This window comes from Anthonomus grandis, chromosome 5 (genome assembly GCF_022605725.1).
Source record: "Anthonomus grandis grandis chromosome 5, icAntGran1.3, whole genome shotgun sequence".
Lineage (NCBI taxonomy): Eukaryota > Metazoa > Arthropoda > Insecta > Coleoptera > Curculionidae > Anthonomus > Anthonomus grandis.
Genome location: NC_065550.1, coordinates 10,001,908 through 10,023,828, shown reverse-complemented (window position 1 = coordinate 10,023,828; position 21,921 = coordinate 10,001,908). Strand labels below are relative to the sequence as shown.

At 29.2% G+C, this 21,921-nt stretch overlaps 1 protein-coding gene and 1 non-coding gene across 4 annotated transcripts in view; one reads left to right on the top strand and one right to left on the bottom strand.

Moving 5' to 3' along the window:
• Positions 1-21,921, bottom strand: part of LOC126736456 (A disintegrin and metalloproteinase with thrombospondin motifs 16) — a 161,636-nt gene that overhangs the window by 32,861 nt on the left and 106,854 nt on the right. For all 3 annotated transcript variants that reach the window (XM_050440810.1, XM_050440809.1, XM_050440811.1), the window contains exon 5: positions 1,625-1,711. In XM_050440810.1, coding sequence (XP_050296767.1) covers positions 1,625-1,711 — 87 coding nt within the window. The remainder of the gene's footprint in view (positions 1-1,624; positions 1,712-21,921) is intronic.
• On the top strand, positions 19,948-20,020 carry Trnaf-gaa (transfer RNA phenylalanine (anticodon GAA)). Its single transcript has one exon. It is a non-coding gene; the product is annotated as a tRNA-Phe (tRNA).

The following is a 21,921-nucleotide window of genomic DNA, read 5'->3' as shown; positions in this document are numbered from 1 at the left end:
AGCTTTTGCTTCCTTGTTAAATATCTTATTAGCGTTTTAGCACATGCTGATTTATATTAAAAAAAAAAGTGGTTGCGGCAGACAACATCTTTTATAGTGTAAATTAATAATGTATTATGGCCAATTAAACTGTACCTTGTAAAAGTTCAAAGTAAATACGGAAGATTTTGCTAAATATTTACATTTTATGATATTTGGTCAGCAGACTAAATCCCAACATTCATAACAAGGGGATTTCTTAGGAAGACCATATAGTAAGTAAATATTATATTATAGTTCAGAGAAATGAATCTGCGTAAATCAGCACCATACTTCTGTATAAAACCATTGAGAATTGATTTAATGAGGTAATTATCACTTTTATATTAAAAAAATATGTCGTAAAATCATTCACCTAACTGTTTAGATTGAAGTTTTACGTAAATTTTATTTGATTCATAATTTGCATTGATATTTCAATAATGTTTTAGCTAATGGTTATTATTAATTTAGTATAATGTTTTATTATTATAGTATCTTTCTGACTAAGACACATCCATAAATTTCTATTTCCACTATTTCGATTGGCATAGAGTCGAGAAAGAGTTGCCCAAGTGATTGCCAACCTTAGATCGATCTGATACTTGAAGAGGAATTATGTTTAAATTGAAGAAAGAAGACATAATATAGTTTTAAGTTATTTAAAAACTTAATTTTAGATTAAATTAATTTCAAAATGTAAACAATCTTGCAACTCTTTTAAGAAATTCGGCCACATATTGAAGCCAATGAAGAGACTTGAAAGTTAATGAAAAGAAAATCCGATTGACAAAGCAGAAAGTTAGAATCCGATATAAAGCAAAATAGAAAAAATGTAAAAGATAGAAAAATAGATACCCAGTGCCTACTTAGTGGATCTTTTCAAAAAATACTGTGAATTTCTTTCAAAATAAACAAAAGCCTGAGTAAGAAATCTGTCGAATATTAGGACAAGTATTGAGGAGAGTTATACTGCAGACTATGTATGTACATGATTCTCAATATTTATTTATATAGATATTATTAATTCACAGAAGTACCATCTACTTTATACATATATTCTAAACTCTTTACATTCCCAAACAATATTAAGGTTATTTTAATTTAAACAAGGAATTCTAATATTTCACTGTGAGAAGTGAAAATAATCCATTGCAAATTACTAAAATCATAGGTTGTAATGTTTGGTTAATTAACTCTACGAATGTTCCCTCATTCAATGAACATTTTATTGTTCTTGAGACTATTATAGGACTTGAAAGTTGCTGACTTAATTGTATTGTTTAAAAAATACTTTGTAAGAGCACTTAGTTTTGATTTAAATCTCTTATTATTTTACCTTTATTTGATATTTTACCAAATTTATGAATTGCAATGTAGACTTGATTTCAAGAACTGTCATTCCTTTTTATGTTATACAGGAAATTCATTTATTTGTCTGCGTTATATTATACTTATTCCCTAATTTGATAAATTCTTAGTCTCGTTTGAAGAGAAATAACGTATTTAATGTATATACCTTTATAATATATAATATTAATTATCTTTGAGTGAAAAAATACCACCATGTCATGAATTTCAATTTTAAATAAAACAAATAACTTACCAAAACTAAGCTTCCTCCTTCCTTTCTTAAAAGTATTGCTGCTTGGTTTTCTTCATCTTGATAAAGGTCGCCAATGTCATCATTTGTCTGTAAAAAATAGATATTTAGCTATTATGATTTATTTGCCGTTATTAAATATTTATAAAATTAAATAGAAATTTTCTTTATTTGCCGTTTATTAAACTCGCAATGCAAAGTTACCACATTATATCAAAACATTCTTAAATAGAATTACAAATTAACAAGTTCCTAAACTTGTTTTGTAATAAGAAATTAATAGAACCTTCTAATCTCCTTTTAAAGTATGTATATAAGCTTTTATGCACGCATAGATTTTTGTTGTTACTTTATATAATTATATATTTTTTTAATCAAGACTCTCGCAAATGACCATGCCAAGTGAAGTTTTGGTCTTAAAATGTTATTTTATAACTCTATTATAATTACTGTATTATTGTCCCAAAATGATAATACAGGTAAAGCAATCGTCGGTGAAGTTCAGTTTTGTGTTGTAACAAATGGTTTATAACAAAAAAAAAACCTGCTTGTAATATGTTTATGTAATATTTTAGCGGTTATATTGCCACTTTTTTAGATACTTTTTAGTAAGTTTTTATATATTATAAAATTATATAAAAACTTACCTAGAACATTAGTGTTGTAAAATCCGAATGTGTCAACCTTGACATCATCACCAAAGCACAGAGAACAAGGAAAACATATAACTAAGGAGACATAAAACTACTAAAACTATTTTACTGCACACCAATTATGACAATTTTTGGTTAATATTATATTGCATATATGCAATATACGCATTTTATTATATATTTAATTTTTTTCTCCACCTCTGATCAGGTATAATGAACCTTAAAAGCCTCAGTCCTTTAGCGCTGATCAGCTGACATAACAAATGGACGAGATATATATTTTCCTTTTCATAAATGAAGAAAGAAATGAATTATCAATTGTTTATTGAAACCAATTATTAATTGTTTATTGAAAACAATTGATAATTGGAAAATTGTCAAGTACATATAATACGAAACACACAGTAGCTGTATAATTACAAACATAGTTACGATACTATTTCAACGAATGAATTGTTAATTAATGTTTTTGTTTTGCTGAGATTTTTCTAAGATATTATTCTATATTACACCAAGAACTTTTGAGTGAGACCCCATAACATAGGGTTAATAATCATAGCGATAAAATTAAAGAAAATCACTGTTTATAGAAGAAAACTTCCGATAGATATATAAAATTACTGTTATAAGGCAACGTGCAACAAACTATAATTTTAATTGCAGCCATAATAGATTAAGCCTCGTGTTACGCATATGTTATTGAAATGAAATGTTATTTCCTTCCTGTTGTATATGACTAAGGTTTGTAATTTCACTTTTATTAACATAAATATGTATTAAATGTTAATGGTGCAGTAGTATTTAAGCCACTAATTTTCATTGCCGTTTTGGCATTTATAAACCAAAAGAACCAAAACGAATAAAGACTTTTAGTTTGATAGTACCATGATGTAAAACCAACACTATAAAAATACTTTTAAATTAATTATTTCGTTCTGCAAATGGGGCCCAGCGGGTTTCTTGAATCCCTAATCGCGATAATCCCTAATCTAATTTTATTTCTCTACATCGCGACATAAATTGAAGACTAAACTTTGTTGATCTCAGCTATATTTAGTTATTTTATTAGTTTAGAATATTTAAGAGGTATAATATAAATCCACAGCAATACCATCCAATTCAAATTTCGCAAAATGTTAACATTTGCATCATCATCATGCCAGTCATAATTGGTATTAATAATTAAAATTATGACACGAAATACATATAAAAATATCCATAATAAATACATCACACCTCTCTTAAGAAAATAGAATAATAATAACATTTTTAAATAATTTTTTGCCATTTTCAATTTTTATACGTGACTTTTACAGAAAGTCCGTTTAAATTAATAATTTTCCATAACCAAGTTAAGTCAAACTTAACAATGTTAACATTTTTATTAAAGTCATTATTCCTTAAGATAGAAAGCAACCAAAGCCAGGATCTTGTCGATGCAGATGTCGTGACAAAACCGAAATCGTACCATACCGGAATTGTTATATCGGTTCTTTTTTATTACCATCACGAACCAAACTACATCTCGGAAGTAAGAAAAAATCTATTGTTACGTATAATTTGTTATTGTTTCGTTTGGAAAAAATTAGTAGCAATTATATCACTTATCTTGGGTAACTTTTCTTAACAATACCGAAATGTCAGATTCGAAATCTTTTAGCAGCTGTGCCTTAACTTAAAATTCCGGTTCCTTGCTCTGTCTTCTAATTTGTTTTCGAACTCTTAGCAAGAAAATACTAACTTGTACAGCTAACTTGTACAGCTGTTTTGCAAAGAAAGATTTTTTGTGTTTTATGTTTTAATTTTTGTTTTTAAGATCCGGGCTACTTTACGGTCCAGTCTTATAAACTCAAAGCCTAAAAAAATTTAAAACACTGTGGAAATAAAATACCCAAATCTTGCATGGCTAAGGTAAATAATTGCTTCATATTCTTGATCTGTAGTATGCGATGAACTTAAAATTAAATAAAAAACCAAGAATTTGCTATTTCGACAGAAGGATTATTAAAGATGATTTAAAGCTACACTAAAAAATATTGCCGTGTTAAGATAAAGTACTTAAGAGATACGTTAACCAGTATGTACCAAACAACTAAATGTCATTAGGTTAATTTCTATTTGCTAGTTTATGAGTAATAATAAAATATTGACATTTTGAAAATATTATTAAAAAACAGCAAGTTACGATTATCACTACATAACAATTTTTTTTTATTTGAGAGTTTCATACAGAGTGTTTCCTAACTATGGCGTAAAAGACAGAGGGTGATTTGTTATGAGGGTGATATGAACATATGTATGTTATCCGTGGAAAACAAAAATTAAAAACAAAAAACTTTAACCATTAAGTAAATGAGCAAACTGTGATGCATGACTGTTATCGATTAGAAACCAAGAAATAACAATAGTTGTAGTAGTAATTGTTATGAATTCGATTTGCATGTAAAACGTTCTTGGCAGATCAAAATAATTTATTTATATTTCTTATAAACAAATTGTATTACTTAAAAATTTGAATTCGTAAAATTCTCCTCTCCCGCAGAGTGATAAGGGGCGTGACGTCACTTGTCAGTTAACAGATACTTTTGCAGCGGGCTTTAAGCGTGAACACTCGGTAATTGTGATGTTTCCACAACTAAATGGGTATATATATTTAAAAAAAAAATTTAATTATTTATTGTTTAAATTTTTCCATAAATATGTGTTCAAAAAACGAATTTTCTAAGCTCCCCAATTTACCGGGTGTGTCACTAAGAATGCCTCTTATGGGCTAAAGCGTGACCGCAAATATGCGTGAAAAATAGATGGCGATTCTCTCCAGTATGCGCGAAAATAATTTCGTCCGTCGCTTCTCATTAGTAATCGGCCGATCATCCGAGTCGTGTGGGAGAGTTTTTGCACAGGTTCGTGTTTGCCGTATTGCAATTTGGTAGTTGTTAAAAATTTTTCTTGGATATCATAATCACAAATAGATAGATATATGTAAATGTGTTTAGTTTGTGAGACGATGGCTCCTTTAAGCAAAATTAATCAGTGTGCGTATATTAATTAAGACTTTGATTTATAACAACCTAATATGGGAATCTCAAAATCTTATTAGAAAATCTTTAAAAAAATCTAATTATAAACCTCACAGAAAATTATCTATTTTATCTACAAAAATCAATCCGAACTCTTAAAAATACTGTCTCTTCATGTCTATGAGAGCCATTTTCTCTTTTTCTTTTTTTTACTTTAAGAAAATTTTAAATCAATATATTATGTTTATGGTCTTTAGTGTTTTAAGTATTTTCAATAATTGTTTTCATGATGAAATTCATTCATGAAAAAGATAAAAATAAAGCCTAAAAAGCCTTTAAAGTTATTGAGAAACTGGTTATAGTACGAATGGTAGCTTTCCTAATAAAAAAAATAACATATTAAATGAATGTCGAGTAATGTTTTCATTCCTGGAGAGATTATATTTGAGCTTGAAGAAGGTCACTTTGCTGCAGCGGTATTCTGCGACTTCTCTAAAGACTTTGACTGTGTCAACCATGGAAATTGCTCGATAAGCTTTCTAGATTTGGGTTTAGGGGAGTTGCTCTAGAATGGTTAAAATTTTGTTTTGTTAGACAGAAAAAAGTTTGTTTGGCCAAATGGCAGTTTGTCTGAACTTTGTGTAGTAAGCAGGGTTCGTTTCTCGGTCCTATTTTATTTCTATTGTATATAAATGACCTGGCGTTTCTCCAGATAAGAGGATTCTTCACTATTTTTGCAGATGACACCACTATCTTATGGGCAGACAATAATAAAAGCACATTAACAAAAACAATTTCTACAGATTTATTAATGATTAAACAGTGATTTGATGCTAATTTGTTGTCTTTAAACATAGATAAGACTAAATTGTTAAGTTTTTATGTTCAGAGCAGTTCATGATTCACAAGAAAGAATTGGAAGTGAATAATTTTAACAGATTTCTTCGAATTGTTATCGATCATAAACGTAAGTTTTATGGAGATATGTCAGGAGGCAAAAACTGGCTAGACGATGTTATGCTGTTAGAGTGGTTTTAAATGAACTGAGATTGATATCTGCAAAAACGGTCTATTTTTTTTTGTCGAAAGTTGGAACTTACTTTCATACAAAAATACCTACAGTATAGAATAACATTTTGGAGTTGCATTAGTAAACGGCTTTTTGACTCGATGTTTGTTTTTAAAAAACGAGCCATTAAATATATGTGTCATAAATCTCCACAGGACATGCAGACCCCTATTTAAAGATACTTTCCTTGTGTTGCTTGTTTATTGTTGAGTCTGCTTGCCTAATATATAAAAAATATAAATTGTATCTTCAAAATAATGGCTCCTTAAAACGTTATAATATCAGAAAAGAATACAATATTCCAATGCCCATCCCGAAAAGTGAACTAAGAATTCTCTTATTTACTTGAGCATAAAAATTTTTAATCATTTTCCAAATGTCATAAAAGTCTCTAGAAGTTCTCCTCGCTTTAAAAAGTTCTTAACGAAACTTCTTAAAAGCAAGTATTTTTATAGCATTAGAATTTTTTTAAGATAGTTAGGAACAGGCCAATCGTATATAATTAGTTTTTAGTAAAGATGTAAAGGTTAGAATTTGTGATGTTACTCTAAAAAATTTTTAAGTCGTCTTGCTTTGAAATTGAAAATACATTTTGTGTTTATACTAATATGTTGAACCCACTATTGTGTATTGTTTTTAAATTATGTGTTAGTAATATGTCGATTAATGTGCCTATTTTATATCATAGAAGTACCATGTCAACAAGTAGGTACCATGTATTTATGAATAAAGTATGTTTTGAATTTTTTGAAATTCGAAATTGTATTTAAAAGAGAGAGAGGTATATAATATTTAATAGGGATGATTCCAACTACTCACTAGAAATTACCTCGTTGAAAAAGTAATTGTTGTAAAAGGGTTATTCAAAACTGCAAGTGGCCAACATGGAGTCGACAAGAAGAAAAAAAGTTGATTATGACTTTCTAAAGAAGGATTTAAGAGTTATTAAACGTCGTATTTAAAATTTAAAGATGTTAACTTGTAAATGAGAGAAAGCGTTTACAATAATGTATAAATGATTTTATTTTATATTTTCAAATAACGCCAGAAAAAAATAAAAAAACCATTTTGCCAAATTTCACCTTTTTTCCTGAATATTAGGAAATATTTGGCATTTTTCCAATTTTTAGATTGCATTTATTCAATCATTGCATTTATATTGCGCAACTTTCGCCTAATTAAACCATTTATTGCTCATCCTTATTTTGGACATCCTGTATAACCGCGATGAGACCCTTCATACTGTTAAACAAAATATTTGTTTTTTTTTCTTATTAACTTTTTCTAGTTTTAAGAATTAGTAATTAAGTGTTTCCCTGTATTGCAAATTAAAGTGTGGCCTATTTTCGATATTTTATAGTGTTGTTACACCCTTATTCAAAACATTTCAACCCTTATTCAAACATTCATACATTACTTAACCACCACATTTATCTATAACTATCTTTATAGTTATTTATGCGAGATCACAGCGCATTTAAATATCGGCAATAACAAAATAAATAAAAGCGCTGTTATCATCATCGCCCTTGTCTTAAAAAAATAACAAAACGGCCGGGCGGCCAAAGATTCCCGCATCGTTAAACTGCAAATGGTCAATATAGCGCCGACAAAGAAAAACAAAGTTGATGATGGCTCTTTAAAGACAGAACGTCGTATTTTAAATTTTAAAGGTGTCATCGTATAGGCGAGAAAAAGTGGTCACAATAATTTATTCATTTAATAAATACTTTTGTCATATATTTTGAAATAACGCCAGAAAAAAATAAAATGATTTTGCTATAATAAATTTCAGTTTTTTGCAAAATTTAGATTTTATTATAAAAGGACACTATATTGCTCAACTTTCCTCTAATTATTCCACCTCTGTTGACGTCCTGTATAACCGTGATGCGGGGTCTTTAAACAAAATGTTTTTTTTGTTACTAGGTATATTTTTATAGTTTTAAGTATAGTTGTAACAACTGGTAATTGAGAATTTTCCTGTGTCGCTTAAAACTTAAAATGTGGCCTATTTTCAATTTCTATTAACATCCTCACTCACAACCCCTTACTTTACAGATGTCAGTCACTACGCTGCACATTTTTCAGATATGGAATCACATGACAAAATGGGTTACTTTTTACAAAAAATTATTGATCAAGGAGTTATATTATGATCGGTATTAAGTCTTATGAATTATTTCAATTATTCTTTATAATGTTTACGTGAAACCTACTTATATCTTAAAATTTGTTCCACATATTTTTTGTATATTAGTTTTTAGTTAATTAAGTGCAACGGGCTTTTTATTAAAAAACTTGACCCTCTTGAACACAAAATGAAGGAAACAATGTTTGTTGGAATTATAACTTGTATTAAACTTTGTTGGTAATTTTGTAAAAATAGCTTTTTATATATATTTTTGTATTAATTTTTGTCTCAAAAACATATTTTGGTAAGTAATTATTTGTTTATAAAATTTAACTTTTAAGAAATTTCAATATGCCTCCACCCTTAAGTATATCACTTATCACTTGACCACCACATAAATGACACCGTGTTGTATGTTCAAAAAAAATAATAAAAACATAATTGGCAGCATTATCCCATCTTAAAAAAATATCCAACACGGCCGCGTAACCGGAGATTCCAGCGTCGTTGAAAACCTGACTCAAAGAAGCCAAAAGCCAAGTCCACACAGCTAAAATAAATCGTTCCTAGATATGACGCTTCGCGGCAGCACCACACGGTGCACGAAACTGAACGGCAATCCGATAGTCGACCGGGTACACTTTTTAACACAGGATTGCGTATCTTCCCAAATATTCAATCAACGCCATTACTGAATACGATTTTTTACCGAACGGAAAAAATCGGCACTTAATATGCGCGGGAAATTTAAATGTAAAATATTTTGATATAGTGATCAAAGTCGCCCCGCGAAATCAAATTCACCCCATTTCACGGTATTTATTATTATTTTCGCCAATAACTTTGGTCTGAACAAAGATATCAAGAAGCGGTTTTAGCTTTTATTTCTTTTTACAATAAGGTAAAGTTACACATATGCATCTATTCGAAATTTCAGAGAAAATGCGCAATATTTAGTAGGCTTTTTTAAGATAGGGCCTCCTAGCGTCTATTGTAAATGTATATTATTAATATTTATAGGAGAAAATATATAGTAAGTATAAAAGTAATATATAAAGTAAAGAATATAAAGTAAATATAAGAAACACACTTTTAAACCAGATTTCGCTCGAATATAATATAATACTTCATATTATTTAAACGACACAGCCCGTTTAATTTTGATTACCCAATTTGTAGTTAATCAGATTTAAATGAAAATAGATTTAACCGTTCCTCACCACTTTATTTTAGCGGATAAAATGAATTGTTTCAAACTCAAAATATTGAAATATACTGAAAATTATAGTGCCATAATTTGAAAAATTAGTTCAACTAAAAAAAATTAAAATTTTATTGAGATTTGTGTGCTTCATTTATAATACATATCCTCGGAAAAATATTTGTAAAAATACTATTATCTTATTTGCCATAAAACTAGTGCCATCTAGGGGTGGGTCTGAAAACTTGAAAATAATTTTCAGCAATTTCTTATACGTTTTTTTTTCAGGGGCATTACGATTAAATTCCAATTCCGACATAGCATCGCGTCGCGTTGCTGGAAATGCTGCTGTTAAACATATCCATATTTTTTAATGGAATAATAATTCCCACATAAATATTTATTGAAAACAAACGTCAACATATAACGCTTTTTTGAGAGGCCAGAATTATATATTTAAGTAATAAATACTACAGTGATTCGATGAGAAAAGAAAACATTTAGCGACAAATAAGCATCCTGGGAAACTGAAACAAATGCATTTAAAATTCAGGGGTGTGTTCGAAAAAAAAACGCTCGGACACGTTAATTTCGATTTTTTTAATTATGAATTCATGTATACAGGGTGGACCAAAAATGAGCTACGACTATCGACTTAATTTTTTAAATAGAAATACCCATTTTTTATTTTATTTTTTAATTCTGTATGAAATTTTAAGTATATTTTGTATACCATGTCCTGTACCTAACCTCAACATTTATTAAGAAATTTGCGATTAAATTTCTTATGAATAACCATGAATTTTTGGAACAGTTAATATAAAAAACAAAACAAAAAAATTAAAATAAATGTTTAAATTGTTAACCATTAACTTCCTGGCAGTAACCAAGTCGATATTCAAATTCTTGTAATACTTTATTTATTTTTTGAGGCCTTTTTCTGGCCATTCAATAAACCCCCCCCCCCCCCCTTTCAATCCATCTATTTGGGAAAATGTTGATATGGTAATCTCGTACTGTTCGCGAATAGTGTGGGAGGGCGCCATCCTGTTGGAACCATATTGAATCTGCCGGTATAAATGGGTTTTTACCATTTGGATAAAGTGCAATTAAACTAGGTACTATCTGATTTTAAAGGAACTCTAAATATTTTTCAGAGGTAAGTGCGCCCTTAATAAAATAACGTGCAATTGACGTGCCCACAACTTCTGCCCATCCATTTAACTTCTTGGGAAATTGTGTGTGACTTTCCATACTCCAGTGTGGATTTTCTGATGCCCAATAACAAAAATTTTGCCTATTTACAGAACCAATTAAAAAAAAAACTTGCCTCGTCGGAAGAAAAAATCTTACTTAAAAATTGTGGGTTTGCATAACATTTATTCTTCATTATTTAGCAAAACTCTATTCTGCGGATGTGATCACTTTCAATAAGCTCCTGAATTAAATGAATTTTATATGGATGCCATTTATTCCTATGCAAATATTTTAAAACACATGATTTACTAACCGACTGATCTGCAGCAACTTATCGAGTTGATTTATGTGGATTTTCTTTTAAATCGAACAAAATATCTAATTGTCTGTTTTCTGGAAGCGTGGGACGATCCAGGTCATATTTGTCTCTAACATGACCAACATCTTTAAACTTTTTTTCAATTTTGGTGACAAGGTGTCAACAATCAATATACCTGTTAAAAACCTATGAAAAAACATGTTCGAATATGCTCAAATGACCCAAACAGTTGCAAATTTATTAATAATGTTAGTATTAGGTATAAGATATGGTATACAAAATATACTTAAAATTTTATGCAGAATACAAAAATGGAATAAAAAATAGGTGTTTCTATTTAAAAAATTGAAGTTGATGGTCGTTGCTTATTTTTGGTACGTAAATTCATCATCAAAAAAATCAACAAAAAATAAAAATCGACGTGTCCGAACGTTTTTTTTTCGAGCCCTGAATTTTAAATGAATTTGTTCCAACTTGCGCGTCCTCACTGTATAATAATGTTGCAAGTTAATGCCGAATCAAAATAGTTTTACCTAATCAGGTTTTTAAAATATTTTCCAAGAACCAAAATATTGCAATTTTGAAAATCCATAACTATTTTATTTTTTGACATATCTTAAGTCTGTAAAACGATTAATTTATAACAAATTTTACGTACATATACAGGGTTTAACGAGGTTTCGTTTTTTTTAATTCTCTATATAGTATATAAACTTATGATGTTTTATATAGTAACTAAAAATAAAGCGTGTTGCCAAGTCTCGCGTTCCACAGGAAACATATTCTTTAAATTTATCTCGAATTAGAAGACATCATTAGAATATCTATTAGATTTGTTTATATTCGATAGGTAAAATGATGTTTCTTGCTGCCGTTCTGCTGCTGTGGTGCAGTAACGGCACCCTGCTCAGTGGGAATGGTTACTATATTTTCCGGTAAATACATCGATGTTTTAGCATTGTCGATTAGAATACATGAGTATATTATGAAATTTTTATGTATAAAACAAATTTTATGTCTCATTTTTTATTTTAGCTTTTTTCAGGTTATATAACTATATTTTGGTTGCATTGTAGCACCAAAACTCTTAAAGATGGAGAAAAATAGATTTCTTGTATTACTCATTTTTGTCTTCGCTCTTTATAACCGGGCTTTAGAAATAAACGTCAATATAAAAAATAAGAAATAGAAATACTCATATCTATGTGTAACTAATTGTTTAACAACTAATTGCCATTTAAAAATGCGTGTATTTAAAATTAAATGTTTAGAGATATTATTAGACTTACAAAGTATTGAAAATAAAACGACACAATATAAGCCAATAAATTATAAGAAAAAACATATATACACTTATCAGTCACTAAAAACCGACTATTAAACGCTATCTATATAGTTTCCGCATACTAACTTTTGATGTAACGCTAATCAAGGAACTTTTTTGGCTGCGCGTAGAAAATTAAAAAAAAATTCTACACGCAATTGTACATAGAAACCCATAGAAATATCTAGGTTTCTATGTACAATATAAAATAACCGATGATAAACTTCCGATTATGTATTTAGTGTTTATTTGTTATAATATGTGAATATAGTTCAAAATGCAAAAATCCCATTGTCGCATTCAATATAGAGACAAAATTTCCATTCATGAAAAAAGGATCGTGTCACCCATTTAGTTTTTAAATAACTTTTTATTTAAGTTTTATCATCTCTGGTTTAGATCAAGTTCTTTACTAATCAATTATACCTTAAAACTGTTCACTGCCTAAATCAATCTACGTACATACATATTTTAAGCTATGAAACAAACAGCAATAAATCCTAGTTAATTGGTGACATTTTTAATTAAGTAAAGACCTTGCAACTCCTAAGTAATCGAAGGAAACTATCAATAACAAAAATTATAGCTTTTTTTTCTAGCCGATAAAATACAAGATATTGCTTTACAAAACAATTTCGTCACGAAGACATTATAATTGAGTTCTGTAAATTATATTTTGTTATTTTCCGCATCTTTTATACACTCTGTGGTTAGCCTCAACCTAAAAAATCGACGGTGTAACACCAAATTTTAGAGATTACATATTTGATTTAAATCAAAATAAGAAATGTGAAGAAATTTGCATAAAATACCGTAAAATGGCTACGGTCTATTGGAAAATTATATAAGATGATTAGCACTACCCGAAGTTGCTTTATTCATTAAATACTTGAGCATAAACCTTAATAGCAGGTTAGTTGTTTTTTAAATAATTTAGAAAATTATAATAAGAAACCACCGTGTACCTTTTCCAGCGTTAATTTAAAATTAATTTAAAACATGTTATTATGTCACTCTCATCTAAGTATAGTGTCATATAACGATTAAGTAACGGCACAATCAAATGCATTAGTGAAAGAAGAGAGAGAAGAAAGTGGTTTTGTCGAGAATGCAAGAATGTCTGCGAGGGTCATTTATCTACAAATATAGTTGGCAACGTATGTTTTCCTTGAATTTGCGAAATAACTGGAGTAGAAATAAGTGATTTACTCCCTCATATAATATTAATTATGGCAAATTCGGAGTAGAACCAGTTCACCTACGCTCGGGTGCTTTTTTATATTACTTTCGATTTCACACCGGTCGACCTAAGGTTATAACGGAGACTGTATGCTATTACATAAAAGTAAAATTGCTGGGTTTAAAAACAATATTTTGTAAATATATAAAACCGTTATTCTTTGTGAATTAATTTTTTTTATAGAAATTGGGTACCTATTTGAAATTTTTAGTTTAAAGTATAATATAACAAAGCCAATGGGAATAAAAAATCTAAAAAGTATAAAAAAAATATTACTATTATATTACTGTTATTAGAATAACTTAAAACAGGTTTTTAGAATAATAAAAATAGTAAACAGAACTTTTTAATCAGACGTGATACCTCAGATTAGGCATTAAATGTGGCGTTTAGCTATTTCTAGAACTAGATTTTAAGTCTAATTATGCTTCAGCCAAGTGCCTTGACTAAAATTCCCTTGCCGACTGTAAAGGATATAATACTAAATCCCATCATTTACAAAAGAAAGTGAAGGCACCAAGGCTAATTACAACGTGTTCATGACAGTGATTTGAATTCAGTCGGAAGGAAAATTTATCAAATGTATAAAGAAAAAGCCATACCTAATACCTACCTTCATTTCGCTAAGTATGAGGAAATAATATACAAAGAATAAAATATCTACAATATACAAACCTGCATTTTCTGCAGCATCTCAAGTTTAAGAAAAATTTTACTTTAATTTGGTTTTGGTAATGGAATCTCATCGTTATTTGCTTAAACGTCATGTACATATTTACAACTATTCGAAAATTGATTTAAAAATAATTTAGTTTAGTAGTAGAGATATTCTAGAAAGTAGTGTAATTGTAATGGATAACTCTACTTATCATAATGGCGATATTAAAATGTTACCTACCTCGAATAGCACGAAAGTAAAAATTGAAGTTTAGTTAATGACCTATATTTTAAAGATCATGAAAAACGAGACCACTTTTCAACGAGAATGAACTATTAAATAAATAAAGAACATATTTGTGATAAACTGGCAAAAGAAAATGTACTTAGCGTCTACCTTCCTACTATAGCATATTTTTATACTATTGAAAATATATAGCAGCAAGTTAAAATATTATATTCAAAGAAATAATACCTTATCAACAATAAATTAAGTTATCGTAGAATTAATAAAAAATATAAGAAATAATATTTATAAGTGGAGAAACTGTATAAAACATGTAAAATTGAATCCTTATTTATAATTTAAAATAAAAATAGCGATAGCGAGACAGAATTTATTTTAGAATTAGTTGTTTTGTTAGAATATAAAATTTTATTAGAAAAATAAAATTTTGAAATACATGTATCTCTTTATCTTAGTTTTGAATGAAGTCTTATTATCAACTAAATTAAAATCGATTTCTAAGTTAGACATAGTAAATATATTTTATATTAAATTCCAAATCAAAGTGGATGATGTTTTTTCAGTTTTTTAATTCTATTGAACCTTAAGTAAAGTGAAGTACTAGTAAACTATTGCGATGTTCAGCCTCAGGCATTTGTCCTACGTCCGTTATTATTCTTACATATACTAAAGTGAATGAAACCACTATTTTATGGCACTGCATAGACTATTAGATTAACTTCGTAAAAATGTGTCATCCAGATGATGATGTTAAATTAAAAATAAAAGGGCACTCTCAAATAATATATTCGTATAATACTTACAAAAAAAAACTTTCTTTTTTATCACAAGAAAAAAGTTAAAAATAGTAGGTGTACTATTAAATGATGAATAATACGATTTCGTTTATTTAATTTATATTATTAATTTAAATACATTTCATTTATATATTTTTTAACATTTAGCTTGTTTTACTTTAAACAAACAGTTAGAAAAGACAAAAACTAATTCTAACGAATACCGATTAGCTCCTGAGTCGATTAATTGCTTAGCAGGCCTCTAGGCTATTCTCAACAGTTTTAACAGATAAGGTTGCTGTTTAAACTAAAAATATATAATATAATATCTATCTATATCTATGTGTTTAGATTTGAATATCGTGAAAGCAGCCTCTATCCAAAAAACTGTTAATCATAACAATGAAGTGCTAAAAGTAAATCACAGCTCCTTAATCAAAAACAATCATAACTAACTTCAAATTTTGGAACTATGATATTAATAATCAATGTCAGTATCACTACTGATAAATATAACATATGGTGTTATATTTATGATACCCGTAAACCAAAACAAATTGGTCCTATTAGTAAAAACTGAAGTTCAATGCCAAAATATTATTTAATACAAATCAGATTTTCAGGGACAACCGGATGTAATCTGGGGACATTCACGACAGGTGAACGACAGGTAAAAAACGCATTAGATTTTTAGATAATTTCTCGCTTCATGAAAAATTAAATAAAGCTTGGTGTATCAGAGTTGGAACCTTGATTTTTTAAATGGGACTAAAACCAATGGTACACAATTAAATAAGTAGTCACAGTCTTTTTTCATTCTTTAGTGACTGAATAGGTTTTAAATCTTCACTAAAAGGTCACAAAATCAATATTATAATGATATTATTACAAGGTAAAAAATGTAGGGTTACTTTGAAAAATAAAATCATTTTATTACGTAGGGGAAAGTGCTGAGGAGCACAATTGTACCTGGAGACAAATTAATTTTCAAGAAAAATAAAAATGTTATATAGAACAGCTCCAATTGATCATACCATACAACAAAAATTTGTTCGTCTCTTTTGTGGTCATTGGATAAACAGTGCCATCGTTTTAGTTTTTTTTGCCACTTGCCAGTCGGCTCTTTGACTTTAAAGTCGACGCATGTTTCTGTTTTTCGTATAGCTGTGTAAATTTTCTATCTATACTTATGGATGATGTAAAGGACATGGTTCCCTGGTACATTAATGACTTATAATATTTTAATAATTTTTTGATTTTCTTATTTTATAGATTTTACCATGCCCCGCAGTAAGACTGACAAGAAAAGACACATTCCCACTAAGATAATAATTGAGGCAGCCGAAGAAGTTTTGCTAAATAAGACATCAATACGAATTGCTGCCCAAAAATATAATGTCTGAAAATCCGCTGTGGGTCGTTATAAACAATGAATGAAAAGAAACCAGGACAATAACAACATTTTTTTCATATAGACCTTGATTTGACAACCACCGAATTATCTCGGCAGAGGAAGAACAACTAGTTATATATATATCTAAAACAGTATGATTTAACCCTCTATCAGAAATAAGCTAGTTTTATGACTGTGCAAAGGCAAATTACAAAAAAATGCCTGATGCATGGGAAGAAGATAAGATGGCTGGGGTAAGTTGGTTTCGATTATTTCGTGAACGAAATCCTGAACTATCCATTCGAAAACCGGATGCTATTAGCATTTAAAACGCATATAGAAGGTAAATTTTTTGTCAATTATAAAAAAAAATAGATAATGTGAACTTTAAATTATACCACATGTGTAACGCAACTGAAAGTGGTTGTTCTACTGTTTACAACTTGCCAAAAATCCTTGCCACAAAAGGTGCCTAACAAGTTGGAACCATGATGTCTAGAGAGCGTAAATCCAATATCACAATAATTGCAGTTGTAAATGGAGTAGGTAATTTAGTACCCCTGATGTTTATATTTCCCAGAGTTTACCTAAAGGGACATATGTTAAAAAGGAGTCCAGCTGGGTCTGTTGGCGCAGGTAAATCCAGTGGTTGGTCAAATGAAGACATTTTCCTCGAGTTTATAGAGCACTTCGTAGAACATGCAAAGCTTATTTTGGAACAGCGTCATTTGCTAATTTTTGATAATCACGAATGACATATTTCCATTAAGTATTATAATGAAGCTAAAGAAGTTGGCCTTGAATTACTAACAATAGCTGTTCATACGAGCCATAAATGTCAGCCTCTTGACTACTCTGTATTTGGTCCATTTAAAGTCTATACTGTAAGTCCATGAATAAGTGAACGTGCATACCAGGAAATGTAGGTAATCTACTAACAATTTACGACGTTTACGAAATTGCTGAAAATGCCTTTGAACTAACTAATTCACTCCTAAAAATATTATTGCCGGTTTTAGAGTGACTGGAATAATTCCGATTCTGAATATTTATCATCAAGTGTTTCAGTTTGTCCACTGCTATCTCAAGAAAATTCGAATGTTAGCACTTCTGAGATCATTCCTTCAACCTCTAATGAAAATACATCTACCAAATTAACACGCCTAGAAGACACGCCTTTGGAAAAAACAACCAAAATATTAGAGGAGGCATATACATTCTTGTCTATTTCTAAAATACCCCAGAAATGGTGAGACCGTTTCCAAAAGTACAATCTCGAAACAAACATGGTAGGCAAAGAAAGGGTAGATCTTTGGTTTTAACATAAACGATAATTAAAGAAGAAATAGAAGAACAAAAAAATAAAAGAAAATTAGTGAAATTTAAAAATAAACTCCAAAGAAACCATGGTATATTCGAAATGTGCTTCACAGCAGCGATAGCAGTAATGACGAAATTATAAGCAGCATCAGTGACTAATGAATATGACGTATACGATGAAATGCAGCAACTTATTAGCATGAAACTTAACAACTAATAAGGAATATTATTAGAAGCAGAAAAGCATCTAATAATACGAAAGAAGAACATGCGTTTTAGTATAAATGTGACGTAATACCCAACAAAATAAAAAACTCATTAGATGCAGAGATAAAAGGGGGTGATTTTATTTTAGTTAAACCTAAAGGTGAAAAATCATTTCAGTATTTCGTGGCTTGGATCTTTAATAAGCTCAATGACAACGCATGCGATGTGAAAGTAAAATACTTGCAAAAAACAGATAATTTTATTCATATTAAAAATTCTGAAATATTTTCTGTATCGAGGGAAGACATAAAATTGAAGTAACCATCACCCACATCTGTTGGAGGTACAATTCAAAGAAAACATCTCCTAAAATTTGGTGTTGATTTTCACAAATATAATATGGGTTAAATTAATGTATATATTAACAAATGCATATATATTATTTCGATTAAATGTTTTAGTTTTAATGTTTACATATTTAAGAACTAACATTTCTGTTTCTTGTCTTTTTTAATTTTATGTTTGTAATATTTGTTTCGTTACCAATAAGTACTATATTTTATTAAATAAATTTTTTACTTAAGATCACGTATTTCATCAAAGGTGATACTTAGTGATTAAAAAGGGTTTAGTCTTAATCTTACATATTCTCGTATGTATCTGTCCTTTGGTATAGTTTGTTGCGTCCGTCCCCTGATACATACATCTCCTGGCCTGTATTAAGGGACATAATATCCTGCTCAATAGATTTATTTTTTTGATAAAAATAAATTTTACTTAAACTATGATATAGCATTAGGTTAATAAAAAGGTGTAACTGAATGAATTGGTAAAATTCTCCCATTATAATTTACCTATTATATAATTGCACGAATAAAAAAAAATTCTCTGGGCGCTCTTTCCTACTGTCTTAAATCATCAAGTCCAAATCATCCTAATCCGATATTTAATTTTTGGGCACTAACACCTTTTTTTATAGGCTATAAATTACTTATCTAAATGAGAGATTAAAAAATTTTAAAAATTAAATTAATTTTGAATTTCCTTGCCTGAATTTACTACCATCGTAATATAATTAAATGCCGTTTATTTTTGTTAGTTTTTCGTTAATTACTTTACAGGAGATTTTAAGAATAATTGTATCAGTATTAACTTTTTTTCAAATTTTAAAGCAATATCGAAAAAATCTCCTAAATGTAAAAATATAAAATATATAAATATAAAAATAAGTATTTTAGCATTTGTTGTGAATGTTAATATTCTATATGTGTATAATCTTGAGGAAAATCTCCTTTATTTTTGAATATATTGACTATTATTGAAAAAAATCCCATTCATAAAATAAGATAATTTTATGAAGAATTATCATATTACAAAGATAATTAAAATAAAAATATTATTACATCACAATATATCACATACGTATATATACATTATATCACAATATAATTACAATAACACACATTTTACAATTTACATATTAAAAAGATAATTATTTTCTACTTTCAACGTCCAATTTAAGAAATGGTCACGATAAGTAATACGACGAGGTTGCAAATTCATACTATAGCCGAAATAGCTCAGTTGGGAGAGCGTTAGACTGAAGATCTAAAGGTCCCTGGTTCGATCCCGGGTTTCGGCAGGATTTTTTTTTTATTTCAAACAGGTATTTATTCTAATTAATTTTAATTTAATTCTCTTCTACAAAATGACATTTTAAACGGCGTAAAAAAGTTCTATCTATGGACAGGTTTTTACTGTTTTAGTCACGCCGCCGGCCACCGGCGTGATTGTAAAATATTTTAGTTATTTAAATTACCAAGATTTTTTTAAAACTGAAGAATGCTTAGTTAAAATTGTGTAACAATAATAATTTTTTTCCTGCCAGTGCTAATTTTAGTCTTGAATAAAATTTTTGGTATTTATATAAATACTATATTTTGTCTATTAACATTGATGTTACATATATTAATGAGCAGTTAGAATATAAAACAAATTCAATTAATGTTTGAATATAAACAAATTAATTTCTAAGAGACTGGCTTTATTTTTGGTTTGGGCGGGGTTTAGCACTAGAATATCTTCTACATGATACAAGTCATAGAAATTAAGTGAAAATTGGTAAAATATTAAAAAAAGTTGTTTTTTTATTAATATGTAGTAACTAGTCTCCGTCCGATTATTAACTTAATATCAACTCTTGACTTGTAAGAAGTAGTGTTGTTCTCTGCTTCTTTTTTCGTTCTTTTTACAAGTGGATCTGATGATGCCTAGTATGGGCGAAACGTGTAATCCTCCGGTCACTTTGAGAAAAGATGGACTATTTCTTGAAATGTAACACTATGCCATGCATATCTAAGACAGAAATATCCAAGAAAAAAATAGCTATACATTGAGAGAGCCAAGCGGCTCCCATAAGTTCCAATCCTGGTAAGATGTTTGAGTGCTCTGGAGAACTCTAGCATGGGTAATAGGCCATGAAGCCATTGAAATGAAGAATCAGACAAGTTAGTTAGGAAAGGCTCAAGTCACAAGACAATTTAAGGTTAAGGTCTAGTCATTGACCTTAAAGGTTGGTTATGGTTAAAAACTGATGATTTTAAATACCAGGAGAATGGCAGGCTAACAGGGTCATCAAAACCTACACGCTCAAATTTACCACAGACCTTTTGAACCATACCTGAAAGGTAGTAAGGATTATGGCCAGTCTGCTTACAACCTACTGCAAACTAAACCTGATAATTTTATCTTAAAAATCACTGACACTAATCTTTGCAGACTCTGTTAGGCGTAGCAAGAAACCTCTGAGCACTATGTTCAAGCAAGCTTCATGCAGGCTTAGGTTTCAGAGTTTGGGAGACAACAAACCACAAGCATGCAGATACATGCAGAAGCCAGTGACTTGGGATCTAATATATAAAGCCAAGTCCAACCCTCCACTCTATCTATCGATTTTCAGTAAAATAGCCTTTGCCTTATTACAATTCAGCAACAATATGGCTTCCTTTTTACGATTTCTTAATTAATTTTAATAACAAATTTTAACATTCTATGGATGTTCATATGAATTTTGAAACATTTGTGAACATTCAGTGAATATTCTATGTCAGAAATTTCAATATTCCTAAATATTTTAATGTTACAGAAATAATAATATGATTGTAAAATGGATATTATCTTAAAGAAGTTATTACCTCTAAAAATGCCTATAATTTTAGTGGAGTTTAGGGTGTGCGTAAACTAAATATTATACCACTTTTCTTTATTGATTACAACGAGAAGTACATCTTATATAATATCTATATATTTTAATAAGCCTCTAAATATAGCAAGAATTATATAACTTAAATTTTAAATACCAGCAAGTAGGCATTCCAGAGCAGTGACTGGATTGACCACTCCTTGGGTATCATTTATTTGATTAAAACAACGGTTTTATTTTGGTAGGTAATGATTAAAAAAGTTGACCAACACATGGTTTAATATTTTTATGTGACTGATATGCCCATACTATGATGAACTCAACCAAAAAGCTTAAAAACA